The sequence below is a fragment of the Eptatretus burgeri genome, chromosome 4, assembly GCF_056783735.1.
Source record: "Eptatretus burgeri isolate ZD-2024b chromosome 4, Ebu_testis_v1, whole genome shotgun sequence".
Lineage (NCBI taxonomy): Eukaryota > Metazoa > Chordata > Myxini > Myxiniformes > Myxinidae > Eptatretus > Eptatretus burgeri.
This window is the reverse complement of record NC_140964.1, coordinates 134,818,032-134,834,189: the sequence shown is the minus strand read 5'-3', so window position 1 is coordinate 134,834,189 and position 16,158 is coordinate 134,818,032. Positions and strand designations below refer to the sequence as shown.

The following is a 16,158-nucleotide window of genomic DNA, read 5'->3' as shown; positions in this document are numbered from 1 at the left end:
CGCACTCCGGCACCATCGCCACCACACCACTCACACACGGGGTCGCTTCCACACACGGTGCCGCACTAACACCTTGCACCACACACACAGGGACAACCACACTGGGGATTCGTGTCCCCACAAGGGTCTCCGGGGCCTCTATACCCCCCAAGCTCTCAGTGCACCTGTCCACAGCACTCCTCCCCTCGACCTCGCAAAGCACGACCGAACTCACCTGGTCGTGACTCACCTCAAGGGGGAATACTCCCTCCCCTCGTTCCTGGAGGAGGCCATCCAGCTGCTCGCACCGGGTCCCTGCACGCTCCGCGAGCTCACCCCCATTATCCTCCACTACCTCTGTGTGTGTGTGTGTGCGTCACTTACCTCGTCTTCCTCGTGTAGTCTTTCCTCTATTTTTTCTATCTCCCGTGTCTCTGCCAACTCTTCACCCTTTACCTCCCTTGTCTCAACTATTATTTCCTTTGTCACGGCCTTCATGCCCGCCTGCAGGCATCGGCCCATGTTCTGCGTCTCACCCCGGAACTTTTTCATTTCTTCCTTCATGTTTGCTTCCATTCCGTTTATTTTTGTATCCATCTTTTCGTTTATTTGTTGTGTATTCGCATCCATCGTCGTTTTCACTTCATTTGTATTTGTATCCATCTTTTCGTTCATTTGTTCGTTCATGCCTTTCATTTCGTTTTTCATATTCGCTTCCATCTTTTCGATCATTTCCGCATTCATCTTTGCCAGCATGGTGAATAGCTGGGCCATGTCGGGTGCGCTTGGGTGAGCCGTTTCGGCAGGGATCGGGGAAGGGTTTTGGTGGAGAGGGGGGGGGGAGGTGTCATACACCACGGCCGCTGCCGCACCCACCTCGGGCCCTGGGTTCAGTTGGGCGAGTCCGTGTTCCTGCACAATCAACATTTCCTGCTCGGGGATTCCATCCTGGACCATGGATCCTACATTACTACACATATACATTTCTAATACCCCGGCTCCCGCTCGCCTTGAGACGCCATCTTGCTTCTCGTGAAGGGTTAATTTGCTCGCTCGTAATTTGGAGGGAATCGGGGGTCGCTTCTCTCACCCCTGGACCGATTCCCGTGAATTTCGCTGGAGACAGGAGAGCCTGTTGTCCCGCTCTCCAATACCAGTGCCGCGAGGAGGGCGATGAATTTGTATCCCACTCCTGACACCAGTGTTGCGGTATTCGCGCCCGCCGGCGTGCTGACGGCCACGTAACTCGAATCGCGGCACGTCGTCCACCGGACGGACAATCCAGTCATGACCCTCTCGGACTAACGCCGGGAACCAGTCACGGGTGGACCTTTCGGTCTCACCGCGATTGAGCCAATCAGCCCCCGCGTGGGATAGGGTTGCTCGCCAAATTCGACCTACCTAAGTACCCACGCGGAGGGTAGACCGGGCGATCGCACCTCGCCGCAGGTCGACTTCGGACACGGGCCACTTAAGCGACCCGTTCCGTACTATCAGAATAACCGAGCGGTGTTATCGTCGACGTCGACGGTTCGATTAATTATCGGGCGTATTCAGCCCACTACCAACCCTTTACGTGAAGCAAGATGGGGATTCAATGGAGGAAAAGACGAAGCGAAGCGGGAGAACAGTTCAACAATAAAGCACATTTATTCGCGGCACACGGGAAGCACACAAATACAATTCCACCAAAAGCACACAAAAAAAAGAAAACACAATTCCATTTACTCAAAAAGCAAATATAAAAGTGAAAACACAGTGCAGAGCTAATACCGACTACCGAGCACACGGCAACACTTATACAATTCTACTTCACAGACGGCGCCGACAACACATACCCAAAACCAAGGAAAAGAAATACCCTCAAGAATGAGGCGGGCCTGAGGCCGAGACCGGGTCGCGCCTACCCGTCTGGTGATGAGACGCGGAGCGGCGATGGCGCCGCAACCCGCGGGCCTCGTGGACGGTGTCTGGTAGGGGGTGGGAACGGGGCCCCCTTGGTCGCACTATCTCAGCGCGGGGGGAAACAGGAGGGGGTTGCTGATGCTCGGGGTATAGAGGATCTTTATTATCCCTGGCGTGCGTCTCCACCTCGGCCAGGTCGCGCTGCCGGCCTCCCTCGGGCGTGCAGCTCCCGGCACCGACGCGAGCACCCCCTCGTCTGCCTTCGCCGCTGCCGCCTCTCCGCCTCTGGACTCTCCGACTCTGGACTCTTCTTTGGGCTCTCCTCGTTCGACTCTCTTCAGCTTCTCCAGCTACTGCAGGCTTCGGGCTCCAGACTTCCACACTGCTCTGACTGACGAACACGGTCCTTTTATCCCCCCGTAGCTTCGCCTTTGACCCCCTCCCTTTGACCTTTCACCTCGCTCCCCATTGGCCCGAGAAAAAGTGGGCGTGAAGGCTTTTTGATCCACAAATTTGCATATATCGATCGTTCTGGAGGCGGGGCCAAATCGCCCCTCGCTCACCGATTGGACGGCAAAAAGTGGGCGTGTGTCGTTTTTGATCCGTTTTTGAAGCACAAAATCCGTGATTTTGTACACGCTGTTCGACGCGCGCTCTGCACGAATCCAACACCGGTACCCACAGCGGGGCAAGAACGGTGGCGATGCTACGGTTGCGAGGTGTGACGTGAAGGTCGTGGCGGTTGTGGTGAAGTGGCGTTGTGGTTGGTGGTTGATGTTGTGGTTGTGGTGGTAATCATGGCGGTTGGTCCAAAATAAAGATAGTAAAAGAAAAACGGCTATCCTGAAGAGTCGCAGCTCGCATAAATGACATGTCTTCCCACTAGACAACGGGTTCGGGCCTAACTACACATGTACTTACCGAAATACCTCACCTAAGGGACCTGAATGGTGGTTTGCGAATTTGGTAACCACAACAATATATATATATATATATATATATATATATATATATATATATATATATATATATATATATATATATATATATATATATATATATATATATATATATATATATATATATATATACACATAATTCCAGCAGTGTCCGTGTCCGTGTCCCCGCTGTTTCTCGAAAACCGCTAGTCCGATCTAATTGAAACTTGCCAGATATGTTGCTGGGGACCTGAGGATGTGCCTTTTCAAGGTTTGATATTAATCAGACAAGTGGTTCCAAAGTTATGGCCATTTATTTACCAACCAATGACAGGACATGTTGCTGCGGAGGCGTGGCCGATGGGGAAGAGATTCTCAGCCGCGTTCGCCATTACGGGTTACAACGTACGGACATCCGGATTGTGATGACTTCGTGTATTCTAATAATTTCTCGATTTCTTGTGCGCATTTATATATAAACACAATGGCCCGATACAGTCGTCATTTACGAGAGCGAAGGAACGACCTGTGTGGTTGTTGTTTCTGGCTCACAGTTTGAATTTTTTTTTTTTCGCACATACGATCACGCGCGAGTATATATAATGTATGTAATGTACACATTATGAATATGAGATGTAAATGTTGTTTTAATTTACTTTGTTCATCAGGCCGAGTAAAGTATAAATAAAAGAGGGCCTTACTATTTGATAATTTCCCATGTTTTAAAAAAAAAGGTTATTATTTTTTCCAAGAATTGCCACACCACATGGTGAAATCTTCCAGACGAAAGAGGAGCACTACCACCAACACAAGTCCCATATACCATTAAAAATGGACGTTGGTCATGTACCCTACAAGTCAACATCTACTGTAGAAGTGGCACTGTGAGCTTGAACATACTGAACCGGCACAAGATGTATGCGGACTCGCACTCCTGACCTGAGCTGTCCGGTACTTCTTGATGGGTGAGCCCCGGTTGAACTCTCTCTTTGCAAATGCGTTGAAAATGTCTCCCGGAGTCTGAGGACCGTCGTATGACCGTATCGTACCATAGCTTCAAAAACTTTCTACCAGCCTTCAGGTTGCATACACAAACTGGAACGGCACTCGGTAGAGCGCATACCTCCGCCACGCAATGCCTCATCCGAGAGAACATATTGGGGCCCAATAATTTTTTGAAGCATCGAGCTATCTATCGTTTTTGGCCCCATCTCTCAATAGTGAAGAATCACTTAAAAACAAAATTACATGAAATCTTATTCAGATCTGGTTTCAGATCTTCAAAATTGAATCAATTTGTCCTCACCACACACCTAATCTCCCCACCAAGTTTTGTCCAAATAGGCCCACAACTTTTTGAGATACCGTGTGATTTGTTGGGGTTTTTTTTTTTTTAGCCCTATCGCTCAATGTTGAAGAAACACTTAAAAATTTTTCAAAGCTCGAGTCCAGATTCAGATCTTCACCAAAATCGAATCGATTCAAAATCTCGCCACGCACCGAATCGGCCCACAACTTTCTAAGAACAAACAGACGGGTGAAAACAACCTTAGGTGTACTGTACTTCGTAGCTCAATTAAAGCCACCCAGAAAGGTTGTCTTGAGATCGATAGGAACGCTCGCGCTGTCTTATCCAGCCGCCACCAGGTGAGCACCCAGGCTAATCGCCCTGATTTTTTTTTTAAGTTTCAAGTCCAGTGTTGTGTTTTCTCTACCTGTATGTGTGTGTTTTGTTTGTCAGCTCTGCCTTGAGGCTAAGACCCTCTAAAAACTTTGTTTTTTTTCTTTGCAGGTTCTACCAACGCGCCTGTTTCAAACGATGCCTGCTCTCTGTGCCAGTGTAAGTGCCAAGGGCAATGCCAGTCATGTGAAGAAGGATTCGTTGAGGGAACTGCGTCGGCGAACTGGGTATTCCTTTTCCAGCTGCAAGGAGGCGTTGGTCAAGTTTGATGACGACCTTCAACAGGTCAGCGACGAATTATACAAAGCGGTTTGAATTTGTCTGAAGCTCACCTGGAACGTCCAACTTGCTTGTTCCAGCGTGAGAGTAATTTATTAATTCCCTAGTCGTGCCAGCAATACTCTGATGAGTTGGAGGTGATTTATGGTCACAAATTGCCTTTTTTTTAATTGGCTTCACAACGCAATGGCTAATTGCACTGGAGATGATTTGATTGTTTTATGTCAACCCTCTGTTCCGGGCTGATAGGATGGCTTTAGAGGTACGCACACTCGCCTCGAATCTGTCGAGCCTGGGTTTGATTCCCGGCGCAGCTATAAGCTGTCGGTCTGGTGTTTCACAGGCAGCATGATTCATCAATGTGTGTGCCGTCCCTTGGATGGACGTTAAACAGGCTTTCCATCTGCCAGCATTCGTTGGTGGGTGTTCGAAGATCCCATGGTGTCCTTTGCGAAGAGTCGGTGAGCTATTGCCATCACCCTGGCCAAATTCCTCCCCTAACTAGTTGAACATCACGCCTGGCCAGCCGGTTCGTGAATACTCGGGCCAAGCTTCCCCCAGTCAATCCCACAAGAAAGGTGGGCTAATGGTGGCCGTTGGAGAAGAAGAAGAAGCAGAAGCAAATCCTTATTTCATGCAATTATCAGCTTTCTCGTTTGTTCCATCCCTGGTTGTACTTCTAGGCTGAGGTGTGGCTCGAGGAACAAGCAAGGAAACGTGGATGGGATAAGACTACCCAGCTACAAACTCGGGTGGCAAATCAGGGCCTTATAGGTTTCCTGCAGACAGGGAGCACAGGTGTTCTTGTCGAGGTGAGCTGCTGCTGCTGCTGCTGCTGCTGCATGCGTGTGTGCGTCTGTGTGATCAGTATGTGTGTGTGTATTTCCACTCAAAAGTTTTCGAACACGCCCATTTTTTTCAGTTTTAACTGAAATTTAAGCAGTTTAATGTTTCAATGTACTCTGAAATTAAGGCATACTCGTGGCATTCTTTCTGCAATGGAAATCGAATATTGTTTGGAAAGTTCTTCCCAACACTGTTGCAGAAGTTCCCACAACTGTGTTGCACTTGTAGGTTGCTTTGCTTTCACCCTTCTGTCCAGTTCATCCCAAACCAGCTCGATGGGGTTTAAGTCTAGAGACTGTGCTGGCCATTCCATGATTTGAAGCCTACTGTCTTGTTCTTTTCTTCTCAGGTAGTTCTGATGTCGCCTGGAGGTATGTTTTGGGTCATTATCTTGCGGAGGATGAACCCCTGACCACTCGGTGTTGGTCAGAGGGTACTGCATGGCGCTGCAAAATGTTGTGGTAACCCTTTTGGTTCAGGGTGCCAGTCACTCTGTGCAAGTCGCCGACTCTGGATCCAGCAAAGGAGCCCCAGATCATTACGCTTCCTCCTCCATGTTTGACAGTTGGTGACACACACTGAGGAACCATCCTTTCGCCTACTCGACGGCGTACAAAAACCCTGCATGATGAACCGAAGATTTCAAATTTTGATTTATCGGTCCATTAGACCTTCTTCCAGTTTTCAGTAGTCCACTGGCAGTGCTTCATGGCCCAGGCAAATCTCTTTTTCTTATTTTGCCATCTTAGCAATTGCTTTCTCACTGCCACTCGACCTGTCAAACCTTCAGCTCGAAGTCTTCTCTTCACAGTTGAAACTGAGACTTCCTTACTTCGACCAGTGTAAAGCCGTACTTGAAGCTGCTGTCCTGTGAGCCGTCCATCACACAAGCTGTTGACTCTCAGAAACTTGTCTTCTCATTGTGTTGTGGCTTTGCGTCTGCTAGACCTTTTCCTGTCGGTTTCCTCCGGTTCCCAAGTGCCTTTTGATGGTGTAGGAAACTGCACTCACTGACACCTTGGCTTACTTTGCAAGTTCTTCAAAGGATAGACCTACACTTTTAAGGGTTATAATGGTCTGTCTGTCTACCTTTGTTTATTGTCTTTTTCTCGCTATTATGATAGCAATATACTACTTCCTGCAGTACAATATTGTCCAAATAATGCTTCAGAGGGTGCAGCAACACAGTCTGTACCAACACTGCTTTTATACAGACAGAGGGTTTGTAACGAATCAACAAAAGTTGGGACACCTGTTGGAATTGTTTGCACCAACTTTCAAGGCTTAATTTGCTTCCATTGCTGCGGAACAGCTGCAGTTGCTAACCCATTACTTGTTCCCTGAAAAGGGCCTTTTTTAACAACTCTGAAATTTACATTCTTTTTCCGTTTTTGGTAACCTAACCTTTTTTTTTAACCTCTGGCAGTTTACCGCTTAGCTTTGTACCATTTCAAGTTATTCACTGGACTTGAACTACTAGTCCGGGAGCCAACCGATCAAAATTAAAAAAAAATTGCCCGGTCTGCTATAAAATTTTTGTGTTGATTTTCATAAAGAGACACCCTTTGAGTATATGAAAACCAATGTTGGCAATGGTGAAACTCTTGCGCAACAACACAGTCAACACTTTTGCGAGCCCCCTCTGATAACAAAATGTTGGCAAAAGCGAAGATGTAGGATGGGGGTAGGGGTAATTCATATTGTCCTAAAATCATAACCACTAAACCTATATACACAAATGACCCCTCATATTCAAGAGGAGTTCATTTCCTATATCACAATTGGTGTAGATTTAACCTACCTACAATTGACAAGGTTATATGTCAAACAACAAAAGATTTATGCAACTCAGAAATGCTTGACTATCAATGGGGTCAGGAACAAGAACATACTTTTACATGCCATGGTTTTAAGGAAGATAAAATTAGAAATGGATTAACACAATATTGTGACATGAAACATCCTCTTCAGAGGAAGAGTCACTCTCTGAAACAACTCCACCACATGAACCTCTCTGACCAAGGCATATGCATGTCACTCAGCAAGGCACAGTAGCCTTTTTGCATGAACATCGTTTCAGACATTTGGATAATTTGCACATGCAAGACACAGTTTTGTCTATGTTTGGCTTGGCTGGCTTAGACATGAGAATTGGGACCAGTTTTCCATTGATAAGGGTTCTGCCAAATGTTGTGGCTGGGGGAAGTGCTCGGTCACTGAGATGTGCACGTCTATACAGAAGCAATTGATACAATGCTCTTAAAACAAGGAAGTAAAACGCATCTTCTGTTGCTGGCAGTGACCTAAGGTCTAATTTTGAAGAGACAAACATATGCTGCCTGAGGGTATCCAAACAGCTGAACCCTTTTTGGCCATGCAGAGCAGTCCAGTATACTCTGGCCTCATCAATGACACATTCTGTTGCTGCCATTTCACTATCTCTTCCAAAATCAACAAGGTGGGGAAGGTTTCCTATCAGTCCCAGAGAAACCTGTGCCGCTCTTCTTTTCACAGGAACACAGGCATCATCCCAACTGACTGGAAGAGGGGCCTTGTTGTCCCTCTCTGGAAAGGGAAGGGTGATCGCCAAGACTGCAACAACTACCGAGGGGTGACGCTGCTCTCAGTGCCGGGCAAGGTCTTTGCTCGGATAATTCTTGATAGGGTTCGCCACCATCTGCTTGAGCACCAGCGTCCAGAACAGTCAGGCTTTACACCAAAGAGGTCAACGATTGACCGTATCCTTGCACTTCGTGTCCTCACCGAACGCAGACGAGAGTTTCGGCAGGGGTTGCTTGCAGCCTATGTTGATCTCTGTAAAGCGTTCGATTCAGTGAATCGGGATGTCCTCTGGAGAATTCTTGGTCTTCGTGGGGTGCCACCGAAACTGATCGATCTGATGTCTGAACTCTACTCTGGTACTGAGAGTGCTGTGGAGTGTGGTGGTACCATCTCTGACTTATTTCCAGTTGTTACTGGAGTTCGTCAGGGATGTGTACTTGTCCCCACACTTTTCAGCACTTGTATGGACTGGATTTTAGGGAGGATGTTGGAGAGATAAAGTTGCGGTGCATCGTTTGGCAATGTCAAGATCTCGGACCTTGATTTTGCAGATGATGCAGTCATCTTTGCGGAGACTTTAGACATCCTCTTGGGGGCCCTCGAGGTGCTGAATGAGGAGTCGGAGCCGTTGGGATTACGGATTTCTTGGGTCAAAACTAAGATCCAGGCTTTCGGTGACATCTTGGATGCTGCTGTCCTGTCTGTGTCTGTTTGTGGTGAGGATGTTGAGGTCGTGGATAGATTCACTTACCTTGGCAGTGATATTCATGTCTCCGCAGGTTGTGAGCCGGAGGTCAATAGACGTCTGGGTCGGGCCTGGGGAGTCATGGATTTACTGGATCATGGGGTGTGGCGCTGCCGGTACTTGTGCGGGAGGACGAAAGTCCGAGTCTTCAGGTCCTTGGTACTTCCAGTCTTGCTCTATGGGTGCGAGACTTGGACTTTGACCAAGGATCTGAGACGGAGACTTAATTCCTTTGGTACCAGGTCTCTTCGAAGAATCCTTGGCTATCGCTGGTCGGATTTTGTGTCCAACGAGCGGTTGCTGAGAGAGACTCGGATGAGATTTGTTACCTGCATAGTCCGTGAGCGTCAGCTGCGGCTGTATGGACATGTGGCTCGTTTTCCTGACGCTGATCCTGCTCACCAGATTCTCTCAGCGAGGGAGTCTCATGAGTGGAGGAGGCCAGTGGGCCGACCACGTGCCTCATGGTTGCAGCAGGTTGACCATCATCTCAAGAGATTGGGATGGGCCTGGCATCTGCCTGGGGGATGGCCAGACGGAGGCCCCTGGAGTACCGGCGGAAAGTGGACGCAGCGACGCGCTGTTCTGGCACATGCTCCCATACCTGACCTGACCTCTTCTTTTCCCCTTCTGAATGAGTAGCTCACTGTGTCACATCCACACAACACATATGTGCACAGAAGTGTGGCTGCGACATCAAGAGGATTTTCTGGTACTTCTTGCTCAACACTTCTACCAGCTCATGAATAGGTAGGTATTGATTCTGCCGTTGTATCCAGAGTTCTTGCAATGTGTTCAAGCAGCAGAAGTGATATATACACAGCATAATTATGTCTGTATCTGTTGCATGCACAACAGCTCAATGGTGATCAGGATATTCCACACAATATGCAAGATGAGCAATAATCCTTGTGTCTGCCTCTTCATGTTCTTCACAAGGTAAGTCCAGAACTGAACTTGATGCTGATGTGATGGAAAGAGTGTGACCTTTGTTTTCCATCATACCACCAAGAATGATGGTCACTCCATCCGGAATAGCTTCAGGACTCTCACAAAGGGAAGTGCCAATGAAGTTCTGAAGATTTCCTTTATTTCTTGGATTCTTCATGAGTAAATTCCAGTCCGGAATTTCTAGACTCTTGGATGGTGAGAATTGTCTTGCCTGGTCTGTCTGGTTTCTCCTCTGCTGCTCATGACCCTTCAAAGTATGGCTATCATCAAAATCATCCTGATCACCAATGATGTTGACACAGTTGCCAATTTCAGGTTTGAACTGAAGGAGCTTGCGAAGATACAGCTGGGGAAGTTCACCAAATGTTTTTGCACACATTTTTTGGTATTTATTTACAAATGCCATTGTGTCTACCAGATAAACTGTGTATAGGTCACTCTGTGGTAATGATGGCAGCTGTAAAACAACATCCTGCTCAGCTTCAGCAATTAGCACTGCCACGAAATCAGACTCGTTGCCTTTGCGCATTACAACCCCCTGTGCTAAGCGTGGATCAACCTCAAACAGGGATGATGGATAGTCTGTCCACTCATGGGAAAAGGCAATCTGTCTTGTGACTGGGTCGGCATCTCGATAGAAACACAGCACACGTGTAGTTGCAGTCTCATCTTGATAGATCCTGATTAAACTCTGTTTCCTTGATGGTTTTGATTTCTTCTGTGAGGAGAAAGTTACCAGCTTCAGTGGTTCAATCTTAATAGAGACCACCTCTTCTGCTTTCATAATGGCTTCCATGCCCTTAGCTTGAGCATGGACCAAGTCTTTTGAAGCATCCTTCTCACCAGTTGCTCTATTGAGCAGATCCACTTGGTTGTTACACTGGAATGGGTTTATCATCTGCTGGCATATCACTTTCTTGATCTCCTCAACATGCATATGTTCTTCTGTTGCCTGCTCATGTGTTTCTCCATGATGAGTAGATTCCTGTTGGCCTAGATTAGCCATAGACTTTATGTTCTCTGATACAGCTGTGAGAAATGGTGCTGTCTTCACATATTTATCTTGAGCAGCTGGTGCCTGAGATATGCCTTTGAACAGAGATGTCTTCCCTTCATTGTTGTATGTCTGCTCCAGGGCCATGTCACTCCAAACACCATTGAATTTTCCTTTGGAAGAGTGAACTGTGAAGTACCCAACCTGGATCTAGCAAACCTTAACCGAACTGTGTTCAATAGAGTAAGAAGATTTTGGGGGTAGGGGTAACTTTGGTTGACAAAAATGTTAATTTTCTCTTTAAAAATTGATAGAACTCACTCAAATTTGCTGTTTTAATTAGCCATGGATACCATGTTCATATCACATTAAGAGAAATTAGTATTCTAATGCAGCATCTGCCTATGATAAGAAAAGTTCTAAAGGCCATCTTCAAAAAACGTTATTTTTAAGGCATTTTTCACAAAATTATGTACTTTTACGAGGTTTACTTCCACAAAGGCAATTTTTTTTTGTCATTTTACAATGCACTGATTGAATTCTTACATTTAGTTCACATTTATTTTTCATGAATGTGATTTTTAAATTTTTTTAGAAATTTTATTGACAATTGCTGTTTTATCAAATTTTTCAAATCTTCCTCAAACAAAAACGTCCGCCAAAATTTTTCGCAAGAGCTTATGAATTGCCAACATTGGTTTTCATGAACTGCAAACATATATCTAAACATCCTGGGGGTGTAAATTTTATAGCAGAGGCTGTAAGGTCCAACCCTAAAACAGCCTCGTACACAGGTTGGCTCCCGGACTATACTTAACTTTCAGTAAAAACTGGAAAATGTGGGTGTTCTAAAACTTTAGATCGGTAGTGTATGGATATACACGAACAGCTGGCATTTTTAAGGCCATTTTCCCTGCTAAAGCGGGGGTTATCCTTGTAGGCTCCATGACAATCTTCTACATTTTGTCCTTTTTTTCTGCATCTCCCCTTGTTAACCCCCTTATCCGCATTTCTTCTTCCACCACCTTCAGCCATGTTTTTCTCGGTCTTCCCGATCCTCCACTTCCTTCTACGGTCATTTCCATCACTCCTCTCACCCAGTCTCTTTCATCCTTCCTCAACACATGACCCAACCATCTCAACCTGTTTCTCTTCACAGACTCTATTCCCATCATCTTCCGCAAGTCATCATTTGTCTTCCTCTCTCTCAACGATACTCCACACATCCACCGAACCATTCGCATTTCCACCCTTTCCAGCCTTTGTTGCTACTCCATGTTCAGTACCCATGTCTCGCTCCCATAAATCATCGTACTCCTCACACATGTAGCATACACCTTTCCCTTGAGCTACAGCGACACTCCCCTCCTCGTCAGCACGCCACTCAGTTCCCGAAACTTCTTCCATGCACATCTCACTCCAGCAACCGTCGAAGAGTCTGATCCACCTTCTCCATTCAGCATGTCTCCAAGATAGCAAAATGTTTTCACCCCTTCCAGCTTCACACCATCTCCAAGATCCAACTCAACAATTCCTTCATCTGCTGCTCCCTCGATGCACACCTTACACTTGAATGTAGCTGCCACACTGGTTAATGACCCTCTCACCCCACTACATTTTCGATGAACCCATTCAGCACACATTGTACACTGAATGGAGTTCACTCCGACACCCTTCCTGCACACAGCACACGGCCACTTCCCAGTCCTTTCCACCTCACCACATGCTTTACCACTTGCCATCACGTTCGTCTTTCCGATATTCACCTTCAAACCTTTTGCCTCCATACATTCCTTCCACTTGTTCATCTTCTCCTTCAGTCCATCCATACTCTCTGCAATCAACACCAGATCATCTGCATACAACTCCCATGTTAAACGCTCCTTTACCCCCCGAGCCAGCACCTCCATCACAACTACAAATCGTAGTGAACTTAGTACCGACCCCTGGTGCACTCCTACCCTCACCTCAAACTCACCACCGTTCCCATCCTTCGTCCTTACAGCTGTGCGTGCTCTCTCGTACATGGCCATCACTACTCTGATCAACCATTCCTCCACTCCTAACTTCCTCAATGTCCATGTCATAACTTCACGTGGAACCCTATCAAATGCTTTCTCCAGATCAACAAACCCAAAAAACAACTTCTTCCTCTTCTCCATGTACTTCTCCTGCAACTGCCTTACAATAAAAATTGCATCTGTCGTTCCTCTTCCTGGCATAAATCCAAACTGCATTTCATCAATCTTTACCTTCTTCCTTATCCTCTTCTCCAACACCCTTTCCAATACCTTCATTCCATGCTCCAATAACTTTATTGCTCTATAGGAGCCACAGTCCAGAGGGTCACCTTTCCCCTTGTACAGAGGGACGAGGGTACTCAGTTCCCAATCCACTGGAATGCGGCCTTCTTTCACCACCAGATTACAGATCTCTGTCATTCTCTTCACACCCCAACTTCCCGCTGCCTTCAACATATCTCCCACAACTCCCGTCGGCCCTCCCGCTTTTCCACTCTTCATTGCTCTTATCGCTTCCTCCACTTCCCTCTCAGTTATCTTCTCTGCCGGTCCTAAAACTGGGTTGCTCTCCATGTTGCCGTCCCATTCATTCTCCACATTCAACAGTCTTTCCATATATCTCTTCCATCTTCCTTTAATTCCATCTGGGTCCACAACGATTTGTCCCACTTCATCCTTCAAGCAACTCACCCCCCCGTCACATCGCACTTCTCTCTCGCTATCTGCTTTGCAATCCTGTGTGTGCATGGTTTGCGTTATGGGAAGGTGCAGGGGAAGAGAGGTCTAAGAGGGAAAGGAAAAAGCTTTCAAATGGATTGATGACTCGGAGCGATTGGAAGGGATTTAATGAAGAGTGCTTTCTTGGAAATGGGGTTGCCGAGGCGGTTTCATTTGGTTAAGGAGTAGAGTCTTGGACGGGGTTACCACTCAGACACAGAATACTCCATTGGCTGATTACCCCAGTAAGCTGGTACTCATTTTGCCGATCTCGGAAATATGACGGGCTAAGTCAACCCACCTGGTGTTTTTTTTCAACAACACGACAGCGGCTCAAACTCAATACCCGAAAATCTCAAGCAGCCACCTTAACCGTAAAGCCAACACCAGGCTAAATAAGTGTTTCAGCTGGACAATATATATATATATATATATATATATATATATATATATATATATATATATATATATATATATATATATATATATATATATATATATATATATATATATATATATATATATATATCAATTTGGCTTATTTTTCTTTCCTATGCAGCATAATAATGCGGGGTAGCATCATTGGCTGAGAGTGCGGCTGTGCCACTGTTTCAATGCCCTCTGTAGGTTTGAGCAGGAATTAATTTCCTCATGGTGCCAGCGATGGCTCACCTACTCTTCGCGAAGAACATGCACCACCTGGGCTGCTGTTGCGATCGCCCCATACTCTTCTTGTGAGGGTGGAACATACTACAGCTTACTGGTTTTGAAGGACATAATAAAGGGAGGCTTCAAAGATGAGGGATGTCAGGAAGAATTGCTTGGTGAGGACAAGGGTGGTGGACAAGATGGACACAGAAGGAAACTCCCAGGGAGGAAAAACAGGACAGTTTTGAAAGGGGAGGGCTTGGGGAGGGTTAACGGGGCGAGAAAAGATCATGATCTTGGATTGGGGATGATCTAAGACGGTGGTGTACAGCTGTCTTGAAGATTTGGAATGAACAATGAGATTGAAGAGAATGTGGAAGTTGGTTCCACAGGGTGGAGGTGAGCAGTGGTCCTAGATTTAGGTAGTTTCAGCAAAAGGGGGTTGTTGGCAGATCTTGTATGCCTTGCAGAAACCTTGTTGGGGGGTGGGTGAGGAGAGTGGGGCAAAGCATGGAAAGAGCAGTGGGTGCAATACTTAGAAGGGGGGGGGGTGATATAAGACAGAGAAACCACCGACCTGTCTGCAGTGGTGAAGTTATAGGCCGTAGAAACGGACAAGTAACTCTTCAGCGTTTGTCTCCATCAGATGTTTGGACCTCCTCTGCACCACAAACAAACGTGTTGTTAAATTTCTCCTGCTCACTTTGGTTAAAGAAGAAACGTCTTCAGGATTAACGTTACCAGCTGTTGTGTATTTGGACAAGCCGAAGTTGTGGCCTTGAAAGAATTCGATTTGTTTGTTTTTTTTCTTGACTCCCAATAGGCATGAATGATTTGGCTGCAGGTGAACTGTGAAACGGATTTTGTGGCACGCACGGCACGCTTCCGGCAGTTGGTGCAATGCGTCGCAAGGGCGGTCTTTGAGCAAGCACGTCGGGCTGGGACTCCCCAGGAAGCCTTTGACAAGGTACGATTGTGATAAAAAGAAGAAGAAGAAGAAGCAGCCAGATGTGACCTTCTAATTGATACTTTCCTGCTGCCTGTGATCTCAATGAGAAAATGTCAAACTATTAAATTATCCCTGAATCTTTTGAAGATGGGGCCTACCGTGCCCCTGTGCCAAGTTACGTGCGCTTGCACCGTCGTCGAGTGCAGTGCTAATTAATTACACCTTTCACCTCGAACCGATAAATTGGCCAGGGTAGCATCTTACAGTGGCCTCTTCTTTTCTAATGCTGCCGTTGCTATCTTTAACCTTCTCAATGAAAATGCAGACAGGATCCGGTAACGTGGCGGAAGATGTGCAGGAATCCATAAATCCATAAATATTTCACAATGTTTTTAAGTGTAGTTCCTTGCCACAGAAATAGAGTACTCCGTCGCTATTTGCCAGCGATGATGGGTGATGTGATGTTTAGCGTCAGGATGTAGGATGTGCGATCGAGCGTCTTGATAATCATCTCTGCCGCTTCACTGAGTAATAGCCCGATTTATGCTTCTTGTGAAATCATTTACTACCTCGTGCTATGTTATGAAGCGAGTGATGTCGAACCTTTCAGCTCTCGTATGATTGTATTAACGTCACGAACGTTCAAATTATTGCAGTTTCAATTGGTGGTTCAAACGAAGGAAGGGCCCCGCTTTCGAGAAATGAAAGCGAATCGAACACTGCTCCTTTAACAGCAATGTGGATCATTCTCATCAATTCAAATGCTGCCAATTTGGTTGTTTTGTTTCTTTGCGTCACGCTATTTTCTTATCCAGCTGCAGGTACGACAAATGGGCTGTGCTGAAATTCCTCATCGTAACTCGGCGAATCTGTTTTGAGGGACTTGGAGGAAATGTTGTCATGACGACAATTTGGTTATGACCTCATTGAGACGTCGATCCAT

The 16,158-nt window shown here is 46.4% G+C and overlaps 1 protein-coding gene across 9 annotated transcripts in view; it reads left to right on the top strand.

The window, feature by feature from the left end:
- TSFM (Ts translation elongation factor, mitochondrial) overlaps positions 1-16,158 on the top strand; it is a 101,174-nt gene that overhangs the window by 21,130 nt on the left and 63,886 nt on the right. For 7 of the 9 annotated variants that reach the window (XM_085880102.1, XM_085880099.1, XM_085880098.1 and 4 more), the window contains 3 exons: positions 4,615-4,788; positions 5,466-5,594; positions 15,111-15,233. In XM_085880102.1, the coding sequence (XP_085736228.1) occupies positions 4,615-4,788; positions 5,466-5,594; positions 15,111-15,233 (426 nt within the window). The remainder of the gene's footprint in view (positions 1-4,614; positions 4,789-5,465; positions 5,595-15,110; positions 15,234-16,158) is intronic. The other 2 variants (XM_085880104.1, XM_085880103.1) reach the window with 2 other exon arrangements.